Here is a 24,754-nt window from a genome sequence, read left to right as displayed (position 1 = left end):
AGACTTCATTCTCTGTTCTCCCACCGCCTCTGTCTTATCACTGGGGGAGGGCGAAGGTTTATGTGGGTCTCTCGTTCTGTCTCACGGTGAGGGATAGCTGCGGTGAATTGTGGGTAACAGAATCCAGCTGTGTGGTGGATTGAGTTTATGCACGCGCCGGTGCAAACATGCGCAGGAAATTGTGTGTGAGGGGCATGAGTTGAAAGAGCCCAAATCCTCCGTGACCCCAGGTGCTGTCAGTGATGATGTGTCCAAAATGCATCTTGAGATTCATGCTTTGGTGAGTCTCTGTGTTGATAGGTAGGCTGCAGAAGTTCATTGGCCTGGTTATTGTTGTTGAATTTTGAGATTAGCCACAAACAATTGGGAATCTCGGAAAAAAAAGAAAGAAAAAAAAAGGATACGTTTTGCAACTTCATACCGGCGTCAGTAAATGATTCAATGTTTAAAAAGTTTTTTTCTGTTATTCAAATTAAAAAAGTCAAAAGTATATCACATATTAATTAATTACACACAAGGTGAGTCATTATGGCTTATAGTTTAAAAGAACAACAACTATTTTTTTCAGAAACTTAAATTAGGGAATAGAACATTACATTGATGAAACAAATAGAGCATAAAGTCATTAACACAAAATGTTACCTCTAATGCCCTGATGAAGACTCTGTTCACAGAGTGATGCATACTGTGAGATTACTGGAAAGCTGAGTGGAAGGAAAAAGTGTGGCAGGGAAAGCAACGTGGATACCTACTGTTTGAGATGATTCAAATTCAAAAATACTTTATTGACCCCAAAGGGAAATTAAATGTTGTTCTAACTCATATTAATCAAAATTCTTCAAAGAGTTATCGTAGATATTGATGTCTGTTGGCAGGAAAGATCTCTTCAGTGTGTTTTCACAAGGCAGTCCCATGAAGAGGATGGTCAGGGTTGTCCATAATTTAGAGCAAAGCCAGCGAGTTTGTGGAAGATCAGCAAGACGCTGAGTTTGGCAGGAGTCTGTGCTTTAAGAAGAATCTCTTTTCAGTGTAGAATAAAATATTGAACTATTCCTGATCAACTGTAGTCCTGACTTTTTGAAGATCTGTCAAGCAGCACTTTCCTCTTTTTTCAGATTTTAGTCTCATGCTGCATACAGTTACCCAATCACAGTGTTCTCAAAGAGCTAACAAATCTTTTTAGTCAGTCCGTCCCTGTTTCCTTTTTCTACTCAAAATGATGTCACCCTAATGATTTGAAGGTGGTTGAGAGAGACTTGGCTTTGACAAGAAATGTTGCAGCGTTTTAACATCACAACATCCTGTGCTACAAAATTTCACAACACCCCTAGCATTCAGTGCAACTAATTTTTAGGGTGCCTTTGTTCTCAGTGTAAACTCCACCTTATAAAATGTACGTATAGATAAATTATGGAATAAGACAATCCTGTCTTATTCCATACTCTGAGGCGTTGCAGAACCCTTTTCCAGGAGCCATGTAAGATTTCAGAGGCTGCAATCTCACATGGTAAAAACAGATCACCAGAGTAGATATTTACAACATAGAAAACACCCTGACCATGTACAGGGAACTTTTAATTATGATGACTGCTTTTACCATTTATTGTTTTTACATGTACAGTGACCTTGAGTGTTTTGAAAGGCGCTTGAAATAAAATGTAAAAATGTATTATTATTTAGCTTTGTGGAGGAAGGCATCTTAGTGTTTTGAACTGGATGGTTCTGTTTCTGATAGCTGTTCGTTTTTGCTTTAATCGTAAAGATTTCAAATCATTGTCATGTTTTTACTGCTGTCTGTTGCAAAAGAGGGAATAAATCCTTCATCCTAAGGCATATTTTGGAATAACAACCGGACCTTCTCCTGCTGCTGCTGCTGATGTGTGAATGTCAAGGTGTGGTTCAAGCTCTGTTGGGAGTCCTTTCTGAAAATTTATTTATTAAATATCTGTTGACGTTACACATCTCACATTACTCAAAAGTGACTATAATTCAGTTTCACAGTGTAAATGCTATGAAACTTTTCCTCCTCTCCTCTAGCCTCTGATGCAGTCAAATGAAGTTTGTTACAGTTACACCTTGTAGTACTAGTCCTGGGTACATCATGTTCTGGGTCTCCTTGTTGAAACAGGCCTAAAGCAATATTTTTGACGGGACATAATTTTCCACGACATTCATTTTATATATTCCTTTACATTTACATTTTTTGAATAGGCAATGTGACTGTGTTTTGCTTCACACTTGCCCATGTCTATTTAGGGTTTTAAAAAAAATGCAAGCGCAAAGTTGAAATAACTAACCAAACGAAGAGCGGTGGGCTTCCATATGTAAAACTCCAACGAGGCTACGGCTTTCAAATCAGTCAGTTAGCCGAAGGTTTGTGTTGACATTTTGACGCCTTGCGGACACATTAAAAACCATATACATGTTTGCTTGAGTCCTGAAACTGACAACTTACGGTTGTATTCAAAGAATTATGGTTATATTTAATATAAAATAAGAGCTCTTTATTGCCCCTTCAAGGGAATTTCATTTTGCTTGTTTGTAAATTCAAAATCTGTTTTTTGTGTATCTGAGAAGTATGTTTGAAAGTTAGGCTTAAAATAGGGGTTATGGCTTTTTTTTTTTTTTTTTTTTTTACTAACACTACAAAAAGTGAAAGGAGAAATAGAAATGTTTTTTTATTATTATTTAGAGCAAGAGCAGAAGCTTTCCCAGTTTATGCTCTTGCTCTTCCTGTTGTGATACTAACACACAATTATCTTTCCCCCCTTTCCTGTCATGTAATTACGTACTGAATCACTGTGCCAGTAGTACTCTGGGATCGTGCAAGTGGTTCTAATGTTCCATAATCAGTAAGTGACTGCACATAATGAAAGTCTAGTAATCTAAATTTATTTCCATCCTGGCAAACAACTCTCTTTTGGTCTAAAACCAATGAGCTGTTTGACTTGTTAAGTCAAAGTAACAGCATGAAGTAATAGTCAAGAAAGCACATCTACTTTGCTATTTTTTTGTCTAAATTAAGCCAATTTGTGTAATTATCATCCCGTTTTAATCATAGAGCATTTTTCTGACACAGCAAAGATAACGCTTGGTACTTTACATAAGATAAGCACCGGAGAGGAAGAAAAACTAAAGGCAGAAAAGAAGGGAAAAAGAAGGAGCTAAACATAGGATATACATTTTTAAAGAAAATGTATTTAATAGATAATAATATGATCTATTGAGGAAAATAACTGTTAACAATGATGAGGAGAAGCTGGAATACTAGCGAGCATGAAAAAGCACAAAAAACAAATAAGATCATTAACGATAAAATGGAATTAAAACGATTAAATCTGCTTTTGAGTTAAACAACTGGGAAATAAAGTTAATCAGTCGCTAAAATAAATAAAAAAAATCTTAAGAAATAAAATTGTTTAAAATCAATATACAGAAAACAGAGCATTGCGTGACAAAATTGTAAGAGCCGGTCTGTTGTATCCGAAGTCTAGTCCACGAAGCAGCTGCTCTGGGTTTTAGCCTGGAGACAAAAAAAACCAAAACAAAAACCTTACAAATATAATATGCTTTGCATAATGTTGAATCAGGTATGATAAAAAAATATATTTTACGAACATACTAATAAATTTAAAAATTGTTATTCTGTTTTTTTATTAGATTATTTTAATTTAAAGTCAACAGGAATAAGCTTTAGGCTGACCACACATGAAGAGACAAGACACACTTTCACTGTCCCTGCACTATAATTTATTTATTTTAAAAAACCTGCTTAAACAGAATTGTTGTTTGTGTGAAATCAGGCCTAAGGACAAAACGGTTATTGATTTTACACCTGACCTAATTGATGCTATACAAACGAACTGAATTGAATTTGTAACCCATAAATATTGACTCTTAAAGGCAGACTTGATGGGATCTCATCAGAGACTATTCATTCAGTCATTGGTCATTTGAGGCTGGAGTTTGGTTTTAAAAAAAAATTACTTACTGAATAACGTCTCAGTCTGTTGCTTTCCTTAACATCGATTTCACTGGCTGAAGACTGTGCCATAAACACATGGAAGTGAATGAGTATCTTTCATTTCCTGTCAGGGTCACCATGGGTGGCCTATACTAATGTCTGTCAGTGCTGTCTGTCCAGTTAAAGCAAAAAAGCAGAGCATGATGTGAAATAGACCTGGCATGGTTACAAGTTTGATCATGTATTTCCAATTGCTTCTGTAGAAGGTGGAAAACTAGGATACCCCATTAAATATTCGGCTATCTTAAAATCAGTGTTCACCAATCCATGTCTAATCGTTTTTTTTTTTTTATTATTGTTACCCATGATGGCTGTAAGATGTTTGACTTTTTTTTGTGTGCATGTTCCTTGCATATTTAGCTCTGCGCAGGGATTTCCCTTTCTTAGATTTAGCGTTTAGTCAATTTAAGTTATTGGTATGTTTTAAGTCAATATAATGTTAGAGGGTCAAGTTCTGTATCAGCTTTGCTTTATTTTTACAGTTGATCTCCCATTTTCCTTAGGAACCCCCTTGCTAGTTACGTTATTGAGCACATCCCTTAAAAATTAAACTTGTATAGTCCCTTTCTGGTTGTAAAGGTGTGTACTTTTACATCAATGTCTGTGTGCTGCATGTTTTGTGACCTGGCCTGTGATTATAGAGTTTTGAAGCCCAAACCTGGGTATGTTGTTTTGAGTGTCCTCTGCTTGTAAACTATTGTCCAGACAGTGGGAGGACTAATTTCAAATTTGTTTGAAAACCTCTATAAATCCCTTACCAGTATCACACACAGCTACAGTTTTTTTCTTTCTGAAGACCTTAGGCAGTTCTTTTGATCCGACCATGGTGTTCAATCTCACTTCAACCGTTGGGAACACACTAAAATAAATACCTGAGGTTTAAACAGAGCAAACCTCCTTCCAAATGCTGACAATGTTAATATTATGTGCGTCTGCTGTGATAATTTGAACAGCTTTATTAAAATATATATTAAATATAGAGATTTTTAAATGGCTGTATAAGAAAATAGTGCCTTCTGCATTCAGGTTGATTGTAACTTTAATATGCATTTTGAGTTTGGCCATGTTTACAAGTAAATTGTCTAACAAATATAACTATCATACTGCTCATACCCCAGATACATTTGCTTCTTTTGAGGTTAGAAAGGCTAGTACATGCAGATCTGTACATCTGTATGTATATACAGTACATTTGATCATTTTATCCAACCTATTATTTAATACATCCCATACAATGAGGAGAAGTCTGTATTTTACCTTGTTGTGTGCAGGACTACACCCAGAGGGAAGAAGAATTGCTTTATCTGTATCTCATGTTAGAAATGTTGACATAAGCATAAAATCAGTATACCATTCAGACTTATTTCAAAATGTCTTGTAAATATGACCTGCTCAGCTAACAAATCACTAACAACAAATGTTTTCTTTCCCTTTTATGTTTCAGAGTGCTGGCCTGCTGTCATAATGCTCCTTTCTATTGCATTTTTCCTGCTCGCCGCTGGAGGGGTGCTGTCCAGTGACTGCCCAGAATTCTGCTCCTGCAACTCCCCACACTCCGTGTTTTGCTCCAACAGGCGGTCTAGCACTGTGCCCACTGTCCCTATCTCCACCCGGCATCTATACATCTTCCAGAATGATATTGTCACCTTGGCCCAGGATGACTTCAAAGACATCACCGAGTTGTTGTCGCTAGACATGAGCCAGAATAAGTTAGCAGAAATTCCTGACAGGGCATTCGAGTCACTGTCGAGGCTGAAGAACCTGGACCTTTCTGCAAACCGTATAACTCGCATCTCCAAGGACAGTTTCTCAGGGTTGATCCAGTTAGAGAGGCTGTATCTCCATGGAAACCTCATAAATTACATTCAGTGGGAAGCTTTTGAAGATTTGGAGATGCTTTTGGAGCTGAAGCTGCAAGGAAACCACCTCACCTCCCTGCCTTCCCTTATTTTTCCCAGGCTACTTCTTTTAGACCTTAGTCATAATAAAATCCCAACCTTGGAACCTTCAGACCTCCACACTCCCCATCTAGAAGCACTGAAACTGTCATCATTAGGGCTCTCCTCTGTTGACGAGGATCTCATAGCCTCCCTGAGAAACCTTCATGAGCTTGACTTATCAATGAATAAGTTAACTAAAGTCCCTCAAGCCCTAAAGCAGGAATCTCTCAAGGGGCTTACCAAACTAAACCTGGCTACTAACCCACTTTTTAAGCTGAACGCGAGTGACCTTCAGCAACTGGTTGCACTTCAAGAACTGGATTTAAGTGGCATTAATCTCCAGGGATTTCCCGAAGGTTTTTTCGAAAGCTTCCCAAAGTTGTCACAACTGAGCGTAGCGGAGAACCCGTTTAACTGCCTCTGTCCGTTAGCCTGGTTCCCCGTCTGGCTAAAAGAGAAGGGAGTCAATCTGAAGAGACCCGAGGAAACCAGATGCCATTTTCCCCTCGTCAACGCTGGGAAGAAGCTTTCGGCGTTGGAGCACAAAGATTTTGCATGTCCACTAACAACGACGAAATCTACTGGCTCCCCCGTAGAAAATACCCCTGCTCCCCAAATCCCTACAACACCTTCAAAGACCACCCACACTAATGCTATCCCTCCTCCTCCACCACCTAGTGATGAAACCTTTACCTCCATAACAGACAACCCCACCTTTGGATCAGAACCTCCATTTTCTACCAGCGCTACTGTCGTGGAAAATGAGTCACATTTATGCCCACAGAACATTTGCCTCAATGGAGGGACCTGCTTTTTTGACCCAAATACCCAATTCACCTGTTTGTGTTTATCGGGAACGGCTGGCCAATACTGTGAAATTGTAAGAAAGAGTCCTGAAGTTCCACAGCCTTCTGCAACAGAGGCTTTGGTGGTAACCTCTGTGATGAATGACAAACTCGACGCGATCAGCTCACGGGAGGTGACGTCCACGTCAATACTCCTTGACCTGCACCGCTTCATTGAGACACGGCCCAACATCCGTGGTATAAGGCTGACCTACCGTAACCTTTCAGGTCCTGACCGTCGCCCCATGATCTTGAGTTTACCAACATACTACCCTGAATACACGTTGCGTGGCCTGAAACCAAATTGTACCTACTCCGTCTGTGCCAGTCCCCTTGGAGAAAGTGAAGAAATGGGTCCCTGCACCGAAGCTCGCACTAGTCCAGCTATAACTGTGGAGCCTTTGCTGAATCCAGAGAACCCTATGACAAAGACGCTCATCGCGGCCCACGTGGTCCTGGCAGTAGTGTTGGCGTTGGCTTTGGTGGCCGGTACGATCATCTGTGTGAAGAAGAGAAGGCAGGAAAATGCAGGAACAGAGTCAGAGCTGGGCTCAGCGGACCCAGAGGCAATGGACATGAATGGAAAGGTTTGTCTGGAGAATGGAGTCAAAGGTACGCTTCTCCTCAAACAGCCTGAGGCGGATCGTTGCCAGACGCCACAACCGCCCTCACTGCTGCAACAAAACGGCAGCTTGGACCATGAAGCTCCCTTGATGAAAGGACACTGCCCGTCAAACAACAATCTAGCACCACTGAAGCCGTCTTATTTCTAACGCTGAGCAGGGTTGAAGCGGAGTTTCCAAACGGGATTTCCTGAACCTGCTATAACTCTCTTAGTAGTTTTATTTTTCATTTTTCATACCTATAGCAGATGTCCACTATTTGAGAAAGGGCACTTACTGTTCTCTGTTGTGCACATGATGGAATAACAGAGCAGATCATCTATTTAAGAGACTCAACAACAGGGATTTCAGATAACAGCACATTCACAATGTGCTTAACCGCTATGGGACAATGAAGAATATGTGATTAAAATTCATCTAACAGAGTTTGGCAGTGGAACATTTAATCCGATCAACAAATCAAGTGCAATCAATTAGAAGGGTCGTCGTTGTGAACAGTGCCTGCTTCAGTGGCCTACTATAACTCTGTACAGATTTTTTTCTTTGTTTATAAGACAGAGAAACACTTAAATCTCGTTGCTGGATATGGGAGTATAAAACTAAAGAAAGTGCCTAGAACTGGAGACGTGCCAGATGCTCAAAAGACATGAAGACTTTTGAATCACAAGTTTTAATGCTAATGGACTTTCAAATACCTGCAAGGGGGTTAAAAAAAAGTTGCACTGAAAACTCCGTTTGTTTGTCTCGTGAAGACTGCCACAAGGCTAGCAGTGATTATGGAGAAGCAACAATAAAGTTATGTTTGGAAACTTTGCAAATGTTACAGGCTATGACAGCTGTCCAACAGTCTGTATTTAAGTGCTGACGTTGCATAATTGAAGGCAGAAAAACTCAAGCCTCTTCAAATACAGACTTGGTATGCGGCAGTCTCTACAGAACCGCCGCAGTTTCCCATATCATGGAGCTTTTGGCTTCTCTGCAATTGAACTTACTGTGAAAATTTAAACATTTACTTTCTCCTTTTTTTATATCGTGTGCCAATTATGGAGAGGCTGTTTTGCAAGTTGTTGTTTTTTTGTTGTGGTTATTTTGTGAATTTTTGCATTTTTACCATGCCTTTGTTGTAAATAGTCATTAGGTATTGATATTGTTGAGAAAGGTAACAATAATTGTTCCTGCTTAAAGGGCATATATCATCATGTCTAATCAACTTTTCATCTTCATTTTTGTTTAGGCTTGTAGTTCAAGACAACTACACTAACTTCTATGTCCATAATCAATTTGAAAAAGGAATGAAAAAATAGCACAAAGCCGCCAATATTGAAGTTAAAAATTACAGATATGTGATCATGTTAAGTTTGACATGGCAAAACTTGGGCTACAGTGCATAATGAAACGGCCACCCAAGGCAAAAGTCATGTTAGCAAGTCTACAGCTCAAATTATAGTTTAACAAGTTTAGATTCATAAGGTTAAGATTTATTCAGTGAAGGGTAAGAAGTCAGGAGATAAATTTTCTGGGAGCAGTATCTTGTAGATCTACCAAACCGTTTGACCATAAAAAGTCACTTTAAACTATTACTACAAATGTAATGGATGGAAACAAAGATAAAATACTGATCAGACTCCAGCTGTAATCAAACTCTCTTCTTAATCTGGCTCAGTTATGGGGAAATAAATTGAGTTGCAGCGGAATCTAATTATCGTGGTAAAACGCGCAAGAGAATCAATTGGACAAACTAGTTGTTGATTGAACACAGCAGACATTTGTACCAACAGAGTACACATATCATAAGAAGTGCTATAAAATGACACATTTTCCAACCTAATTATGCTCATAGAAAACAGCTGAGGTTTTCTCCTTTGTCTGTCCTAGCTGGGGCACAAACTGTTTTGTCCTCATCTTTCCTCTAAATCCAAGATTCTGGTCCAGATTGTTTGAAAATCCTGGCAATGTCTTTCTGCAATAAACTGTTGATTTTTTTCATGTGTTGCCAATCAGGCAGCCACACATCCATTTGACATATTCCCATAAAAAATGTTATTGTTAAATAGCTGTCCCTGTCCTATGCGGATCCAGACGTCATGTCATCGGCCCCTATGTACATGGTGCTCGCCTCCTGTTTTTTAAGAGAGACACCTGCTTTTTTGTGTCAAAAGGTGCTTTTAAAATTACTTTTAAAAGTAATTATCCGGTGGGGAAGCCAATCACGCTTAATGTTCATCCATCCATCCATTTTCCTACACGCTTATCCCTGTTGGGGTCGTGAGGGGTGCTGGTGCCTATCTCCAGCTGTCAATGGGCGAGAGGCGGGGAACAACCTGGACACGCAGCGCTTAATGTTCATATTTTCTATATTTACACATTTATTGCGCAAACATCTGATGATATTTGCCCTTTAAAATAGATTCATCATCAATGTTATTCTTACTTTTTTTTGCATTTTTGTTTACATCACCTAAAGTTTCCTAGGTCACAGTTAGTGCAAATATTCTGAAATAGTATTTGCTTCCGGTATAGAAAGTCTAATTCTGTTTGCATACAAGAAAGTCACAAAGTTAATATAGGGGTCAGACTCCTAAGCACTGGGAAACGTTTGTGTCGGCCATATTGTCTTAGGTTTTTAATCCACTGATGAATGATTTGTTGGTGATTTCTAACTGTCGTGCGTAGAGTTGTAAAGATTGGGGCTACTTATACACAAACTGTTTGATAATTAGAAGGATCTGAGAAAGGTAGATGACTACAAATACATCGCTTACAGGATAAAATAGAAAAAAAACAGCAAAAAAGAAATAAATAAACAGGGTAAAACAGCTTCTTCTGTTACACATATGTTTGTGTTTTTCATAACGGAGCCCAAATAAAGCAAGAATAGGCTACTGTGACATGCTGTGAGACTGTGACAAACTTCTAGTGTTTCTTTCATTCTTCTCAATCTATTTTCCCTGGGGGAAAAATTACTTAGCAAAATTATGTGGTTTGAGAAGGTGCCATTGTGACAATGCTTAAGACTCTGACTAACATGTTTTGGTTTTGAATACATGCTGATGTGAATTTGAAGATCTGAAAGGTCTTTTATTTGTGCCCCACATCCCACTGTATTTTATCACACTATAAAGTATGCAAAGAAACATTAACTACATTGGAGTCAAGTTTGTCAAAATTCAAAAACAATAATAATTTTTTATTCTTTCGATTTGTGTATTTTTCTGTCTGTTTTACACATTAAGACTGTCCAGCATCAGCTTTGTCTTACCGTTTTCTTTTATGTAGTCATGAATAACCATACAGTTGGGTTTCTCTCCAACACAAAGCTGGGAGATTCTCCATATTTCTTTGGCCAGTGAAAATAACAGATTATGTTTGTGGTATTTTAAATGCTTTTAACACTAACTTCACGTTTTTTTTTTAGGCAAACTTGTTGATGTTCATCTGTTTGTTAGTTTCAGCTGTAGCATTTCTGTATACCTTTTGCCAATGCAGAAAAAAAACAGTATTAAAATGCCTTATTATTGTTATTATCTGTGTTGTTTTGTCATTGATGCACTTTTGCCTACAGGTTCAATGATTTTTTGGTAGATTATTTGAGAGTTTATTTGAGATTGCTGTTTGGGTTCTAGGTAGAGGTAACAAACAGAAGTCTGACATACACTTCCACAATTAATCAGAAATTATTTTGAACAACAATACAATGTACAGTACACTGCTGGATTTTCTCTGGTTCCTTGAGATCTGAGAGCTCGAGAAGTGACATACAAATGCAAAAGGTGTGAGAGGTAAGAGGAGGCCAATCCGTTCAAGGACCTGTAGGTTAGAAACATGATCTTGCAGTCAGCTTGAACACGACAAGGTAGCCAGAGAAGAGATAAAACAATTGAATTGGTGTGGCCCCTTATTCTGAATCACACTCCCAAAATTTAATAACTCTAAAATGCTTTCAATTACTGTTTTACTTACCCAAGCATTTCTAATTTCTTCCCAAATTGAATCTAAAAACCTTGCTATAGTGCAGTCAACATGGTAAAATCATTTGCTAATATCGCTGGTTTAAAAAAGGAAAAAACAAATTCCAGCTTTATAGTCTTTCTCCCTCATCCGCCCCCTAAACGTGATTTTTATTTAGAGACCTTGCTCCACATGGACTGCTGCTGAGCACCAGGAGAACAGAGAAAGAAACAAAGAAAAATGTGAAGGGAAAGAGGCTTGATTTATTTAAACAATCTGGTTGTAATGGAAGCTGTCAAAACTAGCCATGGGTGGATGGATGGATGATTGGAAAGGGGAATGCAGATGAATAAAGGAACGGGTTGAAATCCAACTGCAGACAGATTTTTGGACTTGATAACGGCTGAAATGGGTCTTGCAAGGCAATAAATTTCCCGGTTCAGTATTTGTGTGTGAGCACGCATACATTGCACGTAACATACTTTATTGTGCCTGCCCATAAATTCCAAGTGCAAAGTATTAGTCATAGAATACGTCATTTTGGCCCTACCTGTGTATTTTAAAAATAAACAATAGAGGTACGGATACTTTTCATGCAAAATGAAATGATGGTTACCACTTAAAGCCTAACGCTAAATTTTAAAACTCACAAATAAAAAGATTTTTAATATTCAGCCTGTAGTTGTCGCACAAAAGTGAAGAAAACATAGAAACAAGAAAATGTGAAAATTATGTAATGCAATACTGATGAACTTTTTGTGACACTAAAAGCAGTATCACTATTCCCTGATGTTTCACAGGTCAGTCATATGTCAAATGTCCTTAAATCAACAAAGGCAACAACCCTACATTAACATTTTAGGGATTCTAATAAGATATTTCTATCCTTAAAAACATTTAAAATGCTAAATGTTTAAAATATTGTGCACCCGAGATAAAAACAATGACTGAATTGAGTGAATCGTAACACAAGACCACTTTCCTTAATGAAAGGAAGGAGACGGGGCATTGTGCTTCTTGACTTAAAACCAATCACAAAAGATTGAAGTAATTCCCTGTCTCTGGTTTCTGTTCAGTTCCCATGTGTATTTAAAATGGCAGATGTTAACTAACTAAACCAGTTAACTCTTGATTTTTTGGGGGGCTTTCTTGCAGCCCAAGTCCCAAGAAAGGGGATTGAAAACATGTACAGTATTTGGAAAAGTCAGCTCAGGTTGAGACAATAAAGTGCAAGAAAAGGAGATTTAGAGCTTTTCTTTAGGGCAAAGAGTTTTATAGTTTTTTCCCCCTTTTACTGTACATACTTGCACAATAATTCAGTTCTGTGCAGTTTATTTACACAAAACCAGTTCACAAATGTTATCTCAGGCACTTTAAAAAACAAAATGGTCCTATTCATGTTGAGACGTGAAATCAATGCAATATGACTATATAGACATATTCAATCACATACATTCTACTTCCAACTTGTGTAAAATACAGTGCAGTCAAATTTGCTTAGTTTAAGAAAATTGTCAAAAAAGTATCCATCTGAGGAGGTTAATGGCAATTTTCCATTAACTTTGCAGCAAATATGTGGCAACAATGGGAAGAAAAGACTTTTTAACGGGAGGAAAGCTGCAGCAACCGTCGGCCTCACCTGACTGAAACTGTGAGGACAGAGCAGAAATGCAAACAACTAAAAAGCAATAAGCTAAATAAATGGCTTTGCCTAAGAGAAAAACACAGTCGGTCGAGGCAGATGACCGTTCATACTGAGCCCGGTTCTGCCGGAGCTTTTTCCTTCCCGCTAATGGGTGGTTTTTCTTCCCACTGTCGCTTCATGCTTGCTCAGTATGAGGGATTGCAGCAAAGCCATGTACAATGCAGATGACTCTTCCTGTGGCTCTACGCTTCCCCAGGAGTGAATGCTGCTTGTCGGGACTTTGATGCAATCAACTAGTTTCCTTATATAGGACATTTTTGACCAATCTGTATAATCTGACCCAATCTGTATAATATGATTGAACTTGACTTTGTAAAGTGCCTTGAGATGACATGTTTCATGATTTGGCGCTATATAAATAAAATTGAATTGAATTGAATTTAATTGAATCTAAGCCCTCTGTCTGATCGTATTTCTGATCAATCTATTGGATCAGAAAGAAAACGTCAGAGAAGTAGCTCCTGCAGTGGCTTAATCCAGATAATACAACAGAGTTAAAAATAAAAAGATATACCCAAGTGGGCTGTCTAGAGAGAAAAGTCACATGTATTTTACTGCAAATTCCTGCACACTAAAATTTCACTGCCTCTTGACACATTTCCTCTATTTTACCAATAAACTTATTTCTCAAACATCTTCAGCTGGAATTCTGTTCTTTAATAAAATATTAGATTAAATTAGAACAAAAACAGACTAATAAAAAAAGAAGGACAAAAATATTTGCCCTTATTTCCTGTTGACTTGCTCAGCTTTTGCGACAAATTAGGTGTTCAGAGAGACTTCCCACGCTGTCTGGTTTAAGAGCTCTTGTTTCTCCCTCTCATGAGAAAAAAAAATCAAATCTGCTAACGGCTATTTTATTTTCTAAAATGCACACAGTTTAATTGAATTAGCTGTAATTGCTATTCATTTCTTCCTGCGACCATGTGGACTCATCTTACCCAGAGACCTTAATGGTTTCCATTCTCTCTGAGGCAGAAGTTAACATTCAGCTCTTCAACAAAGCGCATGCAGGCCCACCCAAGATGTCACACCATTTTTATCTCTCAGTAAACAACTGTAATTTTAAACTAGAACTTTTCTCATTTCTGTTTCACACAGTATTATAAAATGGAAATGACAAAGCGGGAAAGAGCATGGAAGAAATATCGGTTTGTTCTTTCAATTGATTCATTTCAATACATTTGAACCATAAATGTATAATTTTACACTGACAACTTCCTTTTATTTGTGCTTTGTGCATAATATATTATTTTAGTAACAGCCAATAAAAGTAAAAATGGAATGAGGAGATGTGTGAATGAGCAGTGAAACACGGGGCCTTGGAACAGCAGCCATTGTTGGTTCACAGGTTCTGTTGTCTTTGCGGCACAACATCAGAGCCTCGGGGTCAGGCCGGGTCATGTTGTGATAGGAGATGACATAACTGCACTGAGCAGGGATTACTTACTTCACCCACATTTTCAGGCCTCAAGTAGCAAAACAGCCCAGAACTATATTACACCACAACGAGGATTATTTGCATATAAACCACATACTTTAACACCGAAATGCATGAATTTATTATTAAAAACATTCCCTTTTGCTCACCTGAAACATAGAAGCAAAGAACCGATTCAAAGGTAATGAAACTTTGCAAACCGATTAAATTTATGATTTCTTGCAACTAAAACAGACGAGTTTAATCCAGTAAATGGACACTTGTGCGTATTTAAATTTGTGATGATCTTTTAGAGTTAATTTTAATTCTACTTATGACTCCAGATATTTTCAAGTTAAGATATTTTCTAGCCTTCATTACCAGACACATGAGGACAAACACACATCTGCCTAAGCTGAATGACTCGTCTTTCCCATCTTGACGGAAATGGGACTCTGTGATGTCACAGTTATACTTCAGGAAACAGAGTCACAGATTACTAGTGAGACTTTTCTTGAAACAAATTAACTTTCAGTAACATTAGATAGACGGACGGACGGACGGACGGACGGACAGACAGACAGACAGACAGACAGACAGACAGACAGACAGACATAAGGTTCAATCTGTTCACCATTTGCAGCTATAACAGCTTAATTTTTTTTCTGGGAAGGCTCTCCACAAGGTATTGGAGAGTGTTTATGGAGATTCTTGATAGTTTATTTGTGAGGTCCTACACTGATGTTGGACGAGAAGGCCAGGCTCTCGGTCTCCGCTCTAAATCCCCTTTAGTTGGGTTGAGGTCAGGACTCCGTACAGGCCAGTCAATATTGTCCACTCCAAACTCTCATCTATGTCTTTATGGAACCTGCTTTGGTCACTGGTGCACAGTCATGATGGAAGAGGAAGGGGCCAGCTCCAAACTTTTCCCACAAAATTGGCAGCTTGGAATTGTCCAAAATCTCTTGGTATGCTGAAGCATTCAGAGTTTCATTCACTGGGACTAAGGGAAACAACCACACACCTGAATCCCCCTTCCACTCCTTGGCACTTGGCACACTACAGTCAGACGAGTACTTTTCTCCTGGTAACCACCAAAATCAATCTATCAGATTGCCAGATGGAGAAGCAAAATTCATCACTTCGGAGAACAGAGCAGGTTTAAAACTCTGACAGGAATATAGAGAGACAAACATGTATCACGATTGCTTATAAGGACACACAAGGCTCTCAGTCAAGAAGAATGACATTTTAAAACAAATAGTATGAAAACAGAATCTGTGGGATTCCCCTGTATAGGTGTAAGTAGTGCAGCACAAAAACCTCCGCCAACAATGTCTAAATTAACACGCCTTGCTAGAAGTGGCCGTGCAGGATAACAAAAAGACAAGTTTCCTTGTTGAAAGAAAAAAAAACTAGACGCCATTGTCTGCGGAGCCAAAGCAGGTGAGGAGGGTAATACATCGTTAAAAGGTACAGTTAATTTGATAAACTGTGTTTGTGAAAGCAGGACAATGTGGCAACCCCAATCAAACTGAGTCCTCCATCAAACTGCTATGTGAGACTATTAGGTGTGAAGACCTGTTCTAAGTTTTTTTAGTTAGTTAGGCTAGTACATGTTGATCAGTCGGTTATATACATATGATTTAAATATCCTGTAAGTAGCACAAAGTTAAATTTCTTCCTCAGTCAAAATACAGCCGTTAAAAAACATCACACATCTTCACATTTGCATAACACAACATTTTCCAAAACAATCTTTGTGCAACAAAAGTTTTTTGTTTTTTTTTGGCTACGGAAGTTATTTGTAAGTGCCAAAGGCAATCATTAAGAAAGTTTTTAACTTTAATCCAATTCACACAGTTGTGCCACCACCTGATTATCAGGAAATAACCGCCAAACAGGTCTCAGTCTCTGTCAGTTATTGTTTTATGAATACCTGCTTGGCGAGGTGTGGTACTATAAAAAAATGGAGTGAATTCATGCACTGGCATTTTCCAACAGCAAGCACTACACATCTTCACAGATTACAAGAATGAATTTACAAGATTCTTTAACTTAAATTATTTTAGCCAAGAAACTTTTCCACAAGGTTAGTAAGATTGAACAAAACATCTAAGTAAAAATGTAAAAAACGAAGAAAACTACTAAACTATGAGGGAAAAATTATAGAAAGTAACAAATAAGAATAAAACTGAAATGCCACTAAAATATTAATGCAGGAATATAGTTATTCACTGTGAATCTGTATTTTTATGAATCGAGGTTTGCTATAAGGAATTAGGAATGAGGTCAAATTAGCCCTGAAAGCTAACAAAAAACAACAGTTGTTAGGTGTTTAAACAACTAGTTCACTATGCAAAGCAGTAGGGAAAATTAGACACAATTTTAACAAAATAATGTTTCACAAATTCTTTTTCTAAATTAGAAATCACTAACATGAACAGGAGAACACACAGAGGCGACATGGCGGCTGCTTTTGGTCTAGCGCTGTGGTTCTCAGATGTTTTTTGTTGCGCCCTCCTTTAGTTTGAAGAAGGAAAAATATTAAGCCAAAAATGTAACTTTTATGATTTTCTGTTTTAGTGCTGTCGTTCTGAAAATTATCCACAATCCCTTTTAAAATGTATAACATATATGGGTTCATTTATAACATAACAATGGTTTCTGACAACTAGAATGTTTCAACGTTGCCACACTTTTTTAACTATACAATATTAACAACAATATAAGAGGCTTTTAGCCCGACTCATACCTGCTGTCAACTTTTAACTAGCTAGGTACCACATATGGCTAAATTAATACCAAGCCATTAATATTAAAATAATCTTCAGTTCCATTAAGTTTTGTACTCTTTTAGGAGTTTATTAATAGTATTCATCATACTATCAACCGCAGCTACAGACCAAACAACGGTGGGTGCTGTTGTCACATTTAGCAGGCCTGTATTTTCTGAACAAAAAAAGGCAAGACTGTTCTTGTGCACCCTGTGCACTATTTGAGAAGCACTGGTCTAGCAGCTGAGCCCAGCATCTGCTCGGACTGGTGCACGCATCAGGCGTGCAGAGCTGTGGTTTTTAAAACCGCTTCTCCAATTCTTGGAGAGTATTTGGCTCAGATTCATCTCTACAGAAGCTCAGACAGCCAGTTTCTGGTGGCTAGTCTCCGGATTCACAAACATCAGACCGCACTCTACTTTGGAGCTATGGCTCCTTCAAAGATTCAGTATCTTACTCGGCCAGCAAGCTCAAGACATTCAAATGCGAGTTTCCTCCCCAATGCGTGCTGTGGAGAGCTGCGGGCAAAGAGGAAGAATACTGCTGTGCATAAAGCTTCGCACCTCTGTGATGCCACAGATAATCCAGCTGTTAGAAACTACTCCTTCCAGGGAGGAGTCATGAAAGTGGGTTAATACTGCAGAATCTGTGATTCAGATTTTACCCGTCTCTGTTGCTCTCTGTGTTTAGTTCAGTCCTCACTTCATCCCGTGGCTGGGCCCAACACATTACATCAAACACTCCTAGCATGAAAAGATAACACCTAACATATACAGACCCTGTACACCGGGCTGGTTAAAATTGCAAGGTGAGTCTATGGTCCAAGGTAGAGAAGAGAACAGATATATAGATAAGTTATTTGTTTTTAACTCCTGTTGTAGCTGTTTTCTAAGGTTGTGTAGTGACTACCTGTGGTAGCGATGACTGAATATCTCTCAGACGGTATATAAACTGAGTTTAAGTCGTATTTGTAAAAAGAAGAGTTTGTCAGCTCCTAGTAATGAGCAGTAGAAAACTTGACTGGCTCTGTAATAGTTTAATATGTACATTATTTATCATGCAAGTCTAAAAACATTGCGGCTGTTAAGTATAAACTTATAAACTAACAGCCTGGGTAAATTCACCTCGTTCCTTTATAAAAACACATCACTGCTGAGTTTTCATACTGATTTGACAGATATCATTAATTTTACTTACTTTCATCTATTTAATTTTGAGTTAAAATCTAAATCTACTTTTAATGATGCTTCTTGTTTTTCTCCAACCACTTCACGGCTGCAGGGCTTTTTGACCCTGACCTTTCACCTCTTTAACATGTGACCTTTGACCCACGCAGGAACAGCCTATGACCAACCTCTTTATGCCCACTTATACAAGAAAGGGTCTGTTTGGAGTATTGATCTATTTTGGGTAACACATCTCATGCCCTGTCAGCTTTAATTAGGCGGTTTCTCTTATTCTCCCTCCAACATCTCCGTCTTTGCTGCTTTTAATTTGCTCGTCCAGCCCTCACTCCGGTCGGCATGTTTCTAATTAATTTTATGGGACTTTCTCTAAATCATTCTTATCCTTTGTCTTTCAGGCTAAAAACCACGGTGCAGCTTAAAGTTTGCATCCAAGTTCATTTCTGGCATCGTAGCATTGATCATTATTCATCGGTTTTATCTTTCCGTGTTCCACCTCATCTCATTCAGCCTGTTCCTCCACGGAGCAAACAAACACGTTTTAAGCCCCTGGGCTTTTTTTTTTTTTTTTTTTTTTATCCTGTCATCAAATTGATACCAATGAAGCTGTTGAACTGCCTCCTATAACAAAGAGCCTTGTTTTATTGTTTTTTCTCAGGGCAGATGTGGAGCAGGTTTTAACACGGCCCAGCAGGAAGGCAAACAGGAAAGGGGGGATAAATTGGAGAGAAGAAGGAGATGAGGAGGAGGAGGAGGAGGAAATGTACAAGTACAACTTTGGACATGTTTGTTCTTTTTACGACATGTTATTTGTTTGTTTTAAGTCCTACTAGTTGTCGGTTACTTTGCACAGTGGGAAACTACTACAACCGCAGATTTATGAGTTACTATTAAGTGTTAAAGCATGATGCACTAGGAAAATGTTGTTGTTGTTGTTGTTGTTTTTTGCTGTCCAAACTCTTACAGCTTTTCATTTTCAGTTGTATTTGGACATCTAGCTCATTATGGTTGTTTTTATTTCTTTGACTGAGGTTCAGAAATATTAAAATAAGTGTGAATGCACAAAAAAGGGCAGATATCCTAAAGTATTCATCACAACGTAACCTAGTTAACCCAAGCTGAATGGATAATTAACAAGTGGCCTTTATCCACAGCTGAAGTACTGAGTAACAAACTTTACTAACACACCAATGCGCTTAAACATGTCACCACCAACAGGGTCATGATGACTCTTGTGAGAAATCAAGCAACATTTCATTAACAGATTAATTAGTTTCAGCTTGTGACCTTCATATTTAAAGTGAACATAAACCAGACAAGTTCCTTCGTATGCCTGAACTTGGGCATCATTGCATTACACCACGGTCACCCAAGACAAACGTAGGGAAAGCCAAGTCCAAAATGTCAATGTATGGAATTATGAGGTGATTTACCTAGAGAGAAGGTGAAAATTAGGAGACACATTGTCTGCAAGAAGACACTGGCTTGGAGAACAACCAGACCAGTCCCCCACCAAGAGATTTAAAATTGACAAACTTAATGTGTCTGTAATTAACCAAAGTGATGGATTACAATAAAACAAAGATTCTAGCCGTGTTTAGACAAATGTATTTTCTACTAACTGCACAGTTTTCCCAGATAATTGTTGACGATGTAGCTGCAGCCAAATGCTGTCTGCTTCATTTGGCTCAGGCACACAAAGAAATTAATCTCTGCTGTAGTTAAATATCGCAGGTGAACATTCATGAAAAAAGTTGAGGAGAGTAGTAAACTGATTAATAATGTTACCCAAGGACATCATCATGAGACATTTTGTGCTGAAACATAAAAAGTAAAAACCCTATTAAACCTTATCTGAAAAACATATTCTCAAAAATAACTGACCCCACAAAAGCTATCTGCTGTGGCTAAGACATGAACTTTGTTGCTAGCTGTTGCTTCCCTTAAAACCAGTTTTCCAGCTGTCTCATAATCCTTGCGCAAAAGGTGTTTCTAACAGAGAAGCTATTTTTATTGGACGAGAGGAAATCTGCTCTGCTTAACGATTCACATCCACAAATCTTGGTGCCTGCATAGATGATCTTTGGGGAAAGTAAGAGTGATCACTCCATCCCTTTTCTGTGTTACCAATAAGAGGCAACACATTTGTTCAACATGTTATCTTTAAAATGTCTTTTTTTTTTTTAAATCAAGAAATAAAGTTGGTTGTTGTTTAGAGTGATGGTGCAGATCCAAATGCATTTCTACAACAGCAGCGAGCCTGAATCCTATAGTTTGGTCCAGCCTTTCTGGGTCAAAATGGGCTTCAGAGCTATGTGGAGCTTCAATGATGTTAAACACAGTTGAATATAACGGAGCTTAAAACAAGAACAAATTGAAGACTCAAATCTACCCAAATCTACCTTTCAGTGACTTAAGCCCACTGGCAGCAGATATCATTCTTTGTGATTAGCTTGTTTAAAAATGAGAAGAGCATTACGGTTATTTTTTACGCACGCCAGACTTTCCAGTGGCTTTTTGAATGGGCATTCACCCTAATCCCTGTTTTTTTTTCTTTAACTCCGGGAGCAGTATGCATTTTCACTGTGGTTTGGACGGTCGCATTTGCAAAAATGTATTCTCCTTTTCCTACCCAAGCTGGTCTGAGGCTTCTTTTTTCCCTGATGACAGAGAGTGGAAGTGGGTGGGAAGGGGAAATTTGCTGAGTGACATTTTTGCAAAGTTCAGGGGAATAAAAGATCTGCATGAATCATAGCTCAGCGTGCCAGACTGTATGCAGACTGTTTTGAAGTTCACTTTATGCTATTATGAACAGTTTATATACATATTTGTTCACATTGGGCAGAGTCTGTCTCATGTCTGCAATATTTTATTATACTAATATTGTTGCCTTAGTTTTATTAGCATATACGTCTCTTCAGCTTCACCCCCTTTTTAACATCTGCTCTTCAGTTCTGCTTGGCTTCTTTGAGCCTGTTGAATGACAGACACAAGTTCATTTCCTTTCACATAAAACCGATCCAGACGGGCCCCCCAAATAATGAAGTAACCTCCCCTCGCAAATATGAGATTTTCCCTCCACAAAGAGACAAAAAGACTTTGTATCTGTCTCCTCGGGACTGAATGTGATGAAAAGTTTAAACTTGTTAGACTCTGCAGAAGAGACTTAGCTAGCAGGTGCAATCTGCTGAGGGCATAATGAGTTTACCTCGGAGACCAAAAACACAAGGTCAGCTATGTGAGAGAAACTCCCAGATGCTCCATTGCTGAATGAATATAGATTGTTGTTAAACTAGTTCTTTATTTGCTCTGTCACACACTGCTGCATATACAAAACAACACATTTTAAATGATAATAATACTAAAATACCAGAATAATCAATTTCTTAATGCTTGGTTTAGATCATATCGAAGTGTTAATTTTATTATTGAGCTTTATTCTGTCAAGCTTACACCAATAACTTCGTTCAAGCTTAGTATCAGGTAAATTAAGGTGAATTAAGATTTCAGTGGGGGGGGGGGGTTAAGTTGAAAGAGATTTTACATGGCAAGAAAAATGTAATATATATATATATATATATATTTATGTTTAACAGTTTAGACCTGTCAGGGTAGTTGTGGTTACAAATATAAACTGGTCATACAAGTGTATGGCCAACCCTAAAAAGCAAATGATCACAGTGGAGATAATCAAGCAAAGAAATTACATAAACCTATATATGTTAAAGTGAACAGTATATGACTCGACCGCAAAGCTAAGCCGTGGGTGTACAACTAAACTAACAGGCCCCGCAAGGGGAGTATTAATCAGGGGACTAACCAAGAGACTTATTGTAATGATGGGGAAGCTGCAGAGATCCACAGCTCAGGTGTGATAATATGTTAACAGGATAGTTGAAGTTTACACATAGGGCTTTTTTAGGAGTGTCAAGAAGAACACAACATTTAAAAATAAAGCCACAAGACGTCCCATGTCAGTTAACCACAAACCCTGTTAGAGACACTGCAAATATACTGAAGGAGATACTCTTGTAAGATGGGTCTGAAATTAACCGATTTGGCCTGCATGCAAAATGCTGTGTAGAATAGAATAGAATAGAATATTCATTATTTTCCCACAGTGGATAAATTCAAGATGATCAGCTGAAAACAAGGGAAAACTTTACAAAAGCAGAATAAATACTGTTCCGTTATCAAAAATTGCATACACAGATTTAATGAAATGTGCAAGTGTTAGTATTTTATATGTAACACACAGTAACACGAACATCATGGTTGCTCCCCTGGTTCTTTTAACCTCTAAGTAGCTTACCACTATAAACACCGTCTAAGGATGACTCAACTCCAGAGTTTAGCTTAAACAAAAATACGGCAGAGAAATAATCATAAGGTTACAGCGCCGGACTCTTGCAACAAAACCACCCGAGGCGACGTCCTGCAGATGAAGAGTTCTGATTCAAAACCACGTGTTCTTTTTCTAAGCTTAGACACGCCCCTCCAAGTGGGGTGGTCTCCTCTGTGTTCTCTGTAGAATAAATGTGTCGGCGTGGAGAGGTTACCTGTTTTTCAGCATGTTTTTTTATTTGAGAATGAGCTAACTAAATGAATGTACTTCTCTAAATCACAGGGAGAGCTGCTCTATTAAGCAGCAAGCATGTAAACAACGTGTTGAGCTTGTTGATGGTTGCAATCCATGCTAATGGCTTCACACCTGACCTGAATAATTTCACCACCAAAACATCCAACCTTCCATCCATTGGCTGTACCCGCTTATCCGTGCGGGGCCACCCAAACAATACGCTAATATTCTAGGAAAGACACAAACATTTTCATTTGTCATTTCTTTTATGCATTTTAAAGTTGTTTCGATCTATTAAATGCTAATAATTCATTACCAAACACATTCAAACACTGCTGTCCTCCGTGGGAAAGTGTGAACTAGCAGGTCAAAGACTTAATTTTAGATCTCAGCTCAGGTTGTGTGAAACCTGCTGAGAAAAGTTATGAAAGAGTTTCATGCTGGGGAAAACGCAACATCAGTTATTGGTTGTCAAGAAGAAACCAGCTAAAGATGTTTCTACTGTCAAAACAGGACTCACAGCAACAAGGCAAATCTGTGTTTGACATAGTAGCGGGTTGTCAGTGCCAGCGGATTTTACAAAATAGATTAAATAAAAAAAAATACATAATAGAAGAATTTGGACTGAATTGCTTGGAGATTAAAAAAAAAGACCAGAGTTAGAGATCTTGACTAAATCTGAACGAGCCCACTTGAAGAGTTTGAGTAGTTTTCAAATCACAAACTCTTAATTGGATTTAGGTCTGGACTTTGACCGGACCATAGTGACACATGGATAGACTTTGATCTAAACCATGCTGTTGCGGCCATGGCTTCGTGTTTAAATCTTTTCCTGCTTAAAGATGAACCTCCGTCTCTGGAGTCTTGCTTATTCTCGTCCAAGGCTGCTCAGTTGTTAGCCCGTTCCAACTTTCCCATCAACGCTGACCAGTTTCCCTGTCCCTGCGGAAGGACAAAGCTCCTACAGTAAGACGCGTCCACTGTTTCACTATTGTGTATTCAGTATAGAACAATAAGTTGAGTTTTAATCTTATCTTATCAAAGCAACTTCCTTCACGTAGTTGCTGTGTGTCCTACGTGGCTTTTGAAAAAACCACGAATAACGCTTCCTGTTGCTTCCTTTCGATCCTTTCCTTTGGTCACCTTTCATTAAAGGCCATATTTGTAGAGACCGTGTCTAATAGCTATCCTGTTGACAGATTATCCCACCTGAACAATGAATCTCTGCAGAGCCACAAGGGGCCTCTTAGTCGCTCATCTAATTACAGTTTTCATTAGCCGTCATGGTCTTTACATTTTCAGATGATGGATTGATCAAGGGTCTGTGAGATATTGAAAGCTTGTTTTATAACATAGTCCAGTGGTCCTAAATTCCGCTTCTCGAGGTCCGGTGTCCTGCAACTTATTTGTTACTCTGCCTCAACACACCCGAGTCAAATAATCAGGTCATTAGCAGGACTCTGGAGAACTTGAGGGGGTAATTCAGACATTTGATTCAGATGTGTTGGACCAGGGACACATTTAAAAGCTGCAGGACACCGGCCCTCGAGGACTGGAATTGAGGACCACTGACCTGTCTGTTGTGTTCTTTAGTCTTTATGGTGCTGTTTTTTTCATTTATGTTCTCTAACAAACCACCGAGGCCTTCACAGAACAGCCTCGGTGTTACAGGGACTTAATAAGTGATTAATGAAGGCAGCTTGTCGCAT

General features: G+C 38.5%; 1 protein-coding gene across 1 annotated transcript in view; it reads left to right on the top strand.

The window, feature by feature from the left end:
- Positions 1 to 10,954, top strand: part of LOC105939452 (vasorin) — a 41,236-nt gene extending 30,282 nt beyond the window's left edge. The window contains exon 2 of the mRNA XM_036137383.1: positions 5,469 to 10,954. Coding sequence (XP_035993276.1) covers positions 5,489 to 7,582 — 2,094 coding nt within the window. The 5' untranslated portion in view covers positions 5,469 to 5,488 and the 3' untranslated portion in view covers positions 7,583 to 10,954. The remainder of the gene's footprint in view (positions 1 to 5,468) is intronic.
- Positions 10,955 to 24,754: the final 13,800 nt, after the last annotated feature.

Source organism: Fundulus heteroclitus, chromosome 5 (genome assembly GCF_011125445.2).
Source record: "Fundulus heteroclitus isolate FHET01 chromosome 5, MU-UCD_Fhet_4.1, whole genome shotgun sequence".
Taxonomy (NCBI): Eukaryota; Metazoa; Chordata; class Actinopteri; order Cyprinodontiformes; family Fundulidae; genus Fundulus; species Fundulus heteroclitus.
Note: the sequence above shows the minus strand (reverse complement) of the source record. Positions and strands in the feature narration are given on the sequence as shown.